Below are 1,201 nucleotides of genomic sequence, written 5' to 3'. Positions count from 1 at the left end.
CTCTCTCTCTCCCTCTCTAAGGGGTGAGGAACGGGCTGACCTCCACCTCCTCCACCCAGGGCCGTCGCCCCCGGCAGCGACGACGTGCGACGGCGACGGAGACGGTTGCTACGTGAACGCCGCCCCGGCGACCCCCGCCGCGACCCCCGCCGCCGCCGCCGCGCCCCCCATGGAGATGTCCACCCTAACCCCCCGGAGCGGCCCCCCGCCGCCACCCCCCCCCCACCACCGGGCCCCCCCCCCCGGAGCGGCTCCGCTCCAACGCGTCGGGCGCCCAGCTGCGGCCAAGAAGCGCGTGATCCGCATGCTGCTGGTGGTGGTGGCGCTCTTCTTCGTGTGCTGGACGCCGCTGTACTGCGCCAACGCCTGGCGCGCCTTTGCCCCCGGCGCGGCGGCCCGCGCCCTCTCGGGGGCGCCCATCTCCTTCATCCAGCTGCTGTGCTACGCCTCCGCCTGCGTCAACCCCGTCATCTACTGCTTCATGAACACGCGCTTCCGCAAGGCGCTGCTCGCCACCTGCTCCTGCTGCGGCGCCGCCGCTGCCTGCCGCCGCCGCCCGCCGCCGCCGCCGTGGTGGGGCGTGGGCGTGGCTGCCACGACAACGGGCTGAGGGACAACGAGGAGGACGCCATGGCGACCGGCGCGTCCATGGCGTCCAAGTTAGCTACACCACGGTCAGCACCATGGGGACCTGCTGAGAGAGGGAGCGGAGGGAGAGGGAGAGGGAGAGGGGGAGAGAGAGGGAGAGGGAGGGAGGGGGAGAGGAAGGGAGGGAAAGAGAGGGAGGGAGAGAGAGAGAGAGAGAGAGAGCGAGGGGAGGGAGAGAAAGAGAGGGAGGGAGAGAGGGAGGGAGAGAGAGAGAGGGGAGAGAGAGAGAGAGAGAGTGAGAGAGGGAGGTAGGGAGAGAGAGAGGGAGGGAGACAGGGAGAGAGAGAGAGAGAGATGGATGAAGGGACTGACTCTGAAGAGAAGGTCACCACGGCAACGCAGCGCTACCCAGTCCGTTGTCTTTCAGGCCGTTGTTTGTGAAGCAGAGCGGTTGCAGTTAATAGAGGTGCCCCCCCCGACCCCCACCCCCAAAATAACAACCACTATAGAGTTAAATACGACAGGAAATAGATATTAGGTCAACTATCATTCATCACGGAAGGATTGCTTTGATACGAATCACAGGAAGTGGTTAATTCATTTTAAGCCTTCA

General features: G+C 65.5%; 1 protein-coding gene across 1 annotated transcript in view; it reads left to right on the top strand.

The window, feature by feature from the left end:
• The window catches only part of LOC311358247 (cholecystokinin receptor-like), a gene marked incomplete at both ends in the record, with an annotated part of 3,473 nt that extends 2,775 nt beyond the window's left edge, over positions 1–698 (top strand). The window contains 4 exon segments of the mRNA XM_084478248.1: positions 249–279; positions 282–538; positions 541–654; positions 657–698. Of these exon segments, the coding sequence (XP_084334374.1) occupies positions 249–279; positions 282–538; positions 541–654; positions 657–698 (444 nt within the window).
• Between the last annotated feature and the right edge of the window lie 503 nt (positions 699–1,201).

Source organism: Micromesistius poutassou (assembly GCF_964030765.1).
Source record: "Micromesistius poutassou genome assembly, chromosome: 14".
Taxonomy (NCBI): Eukaryota; Metazoa; Chordata; class Actinopteri; order Gadiformes; family Gadidae; genus Micromesistius; species Micromesistius poutassou.
This window is presented reverse-complemented; position numbering and strand designations above follow the sequence as displayed.